General features: G+C 39.9%; 1 protein-coding gene across 1 annotated transcript in view; it reads left to right on the forward strand.

Annotated features, from left to right (window-relative positions):
* Nucleotides 1–1,243, forward strand: part of snx25 (sorting nexin 25) — a gene marked incomplete in the record, with an annotated part of 55,293 nt that overhangs the window by 22,378 nt on the left and 31,672 nt on the right. The window contains 1 exon segment of the mRNA XM_014030646.1: nucleotides 554–740. Coding sequence (XP_013886100.1) covers nucleotides 554–740 — 187 coding nt within the window.

A 1,243-nucleotide genomic window follows, 5' to 3' on the forward strand; every position in this document is an offset into this window, starting at 1 on the left:
GCTGTGACGTATGCGGCCGACAAATTCAACCTTCGGAGGACCCGTCCTGTTGTTTTGGACACAGCCATTGTCCAAGATTAACCTTCAGGGTGGATATAGCTCGCTAGCAGCCTCGCACCGAGGACCTATCCACGTCATCATTTACCCAGAATGCTTTGTGTGCAAATAAAATGGCCCCGTCCGTGTAATACATTTTTGAACTTTTAGTCTAAAAATTATAAAAACTAAACATCCTACAGTATTTTTACAGTCTTTATTTTACAGTTAAAATAAATGTTTATTAAATAAAGTCTAATGTTACAACTAATCAGGGATCCCTTTAATAACATCTGAAGGTGACAGAGTTACTTTCTTATGGTATAGAATTTAAATAAATGCCCCTTTAAAATGCAGCAAAATGAGCTTTAACTGGTCAGTAAATAATCATTTTATTTTGTGTCACAGTGCTCTTCTGATGTTTAATAAATAACACACTGTAATGTTTTCATGTTGTTGTTTTTCTCTTTGATAAGCAGTAATGTAAGTGAGCGATGACTGTGTGTTTGTGGTGCAGTGCTGAAGCCTCTGGTGGAGGTGCTCAGCGACCCCGACTCCATCAACAGGATGCTGCTGTCTCAGCTGGAGCAGAGGGAGCAGCAGGCTGAGCAGCAGAAGAAAGCCTACACCTACGCTGCCTCTTATGAAGACTTCATCAAACTGATATCAACTTCTACTGATGTCAATTTCCTCACACAACTCAGGCATGGCAGCAACACACACACACACACACACACCCTCATGGCCTCATTAATGTGAGAACAGCCTGTACCTGCACAGACTTAACTCAGACACACCATGCTGTGTGTAGAAAGTCATCAGACGTGTTAACACTAAGATGTGTGTAGCTGTTTCAGTGTTCCCATGGGAACTGAGTGTGTCTGCAGAACAATGGGGGAGATRTCCTACTGTTACACTGCCTCATTAGTCTAAGTTAATATCCTTATCATTCTGAAAACATGTAGATTACAGCCGTGAAAGAATTTGGACACCCTATGAAAGTCTGTATGTTTTTAACATATTTGAAMGTGGATATTTAATTTCTCTTTAAAATACTGAGGGATCCAAGTAATATGACTAAACATTTACAAACTGTCTGTAAAATGTTATTTAAAAAGAATGCAGTTTCTGCTGAGGAATAAATTAGGACACCTACACTCACCGGCCACTTTATTAGGTACACCTGTCCAACTGCTCGTTAACACTT

Source organism: Austrofundulus limnaeus, unplaced genomic scaffold, assembly GCF_001266775.1.
Source record: "Austrofundulus limnaeus strain Quisiro unplaced genomic scaffold, Austrofundulus_limnaeus-1.0 Scaffold1094, whole genome shotgun sequence".
Taxonomy (NCBI): domain Eukaryota; kingdom Metazoa; phylum Chordata; class Actinopteri; order Cyprinodontiformes; family Rivulidae; genus Austrofundulus; species Austrofundulus limnaeus.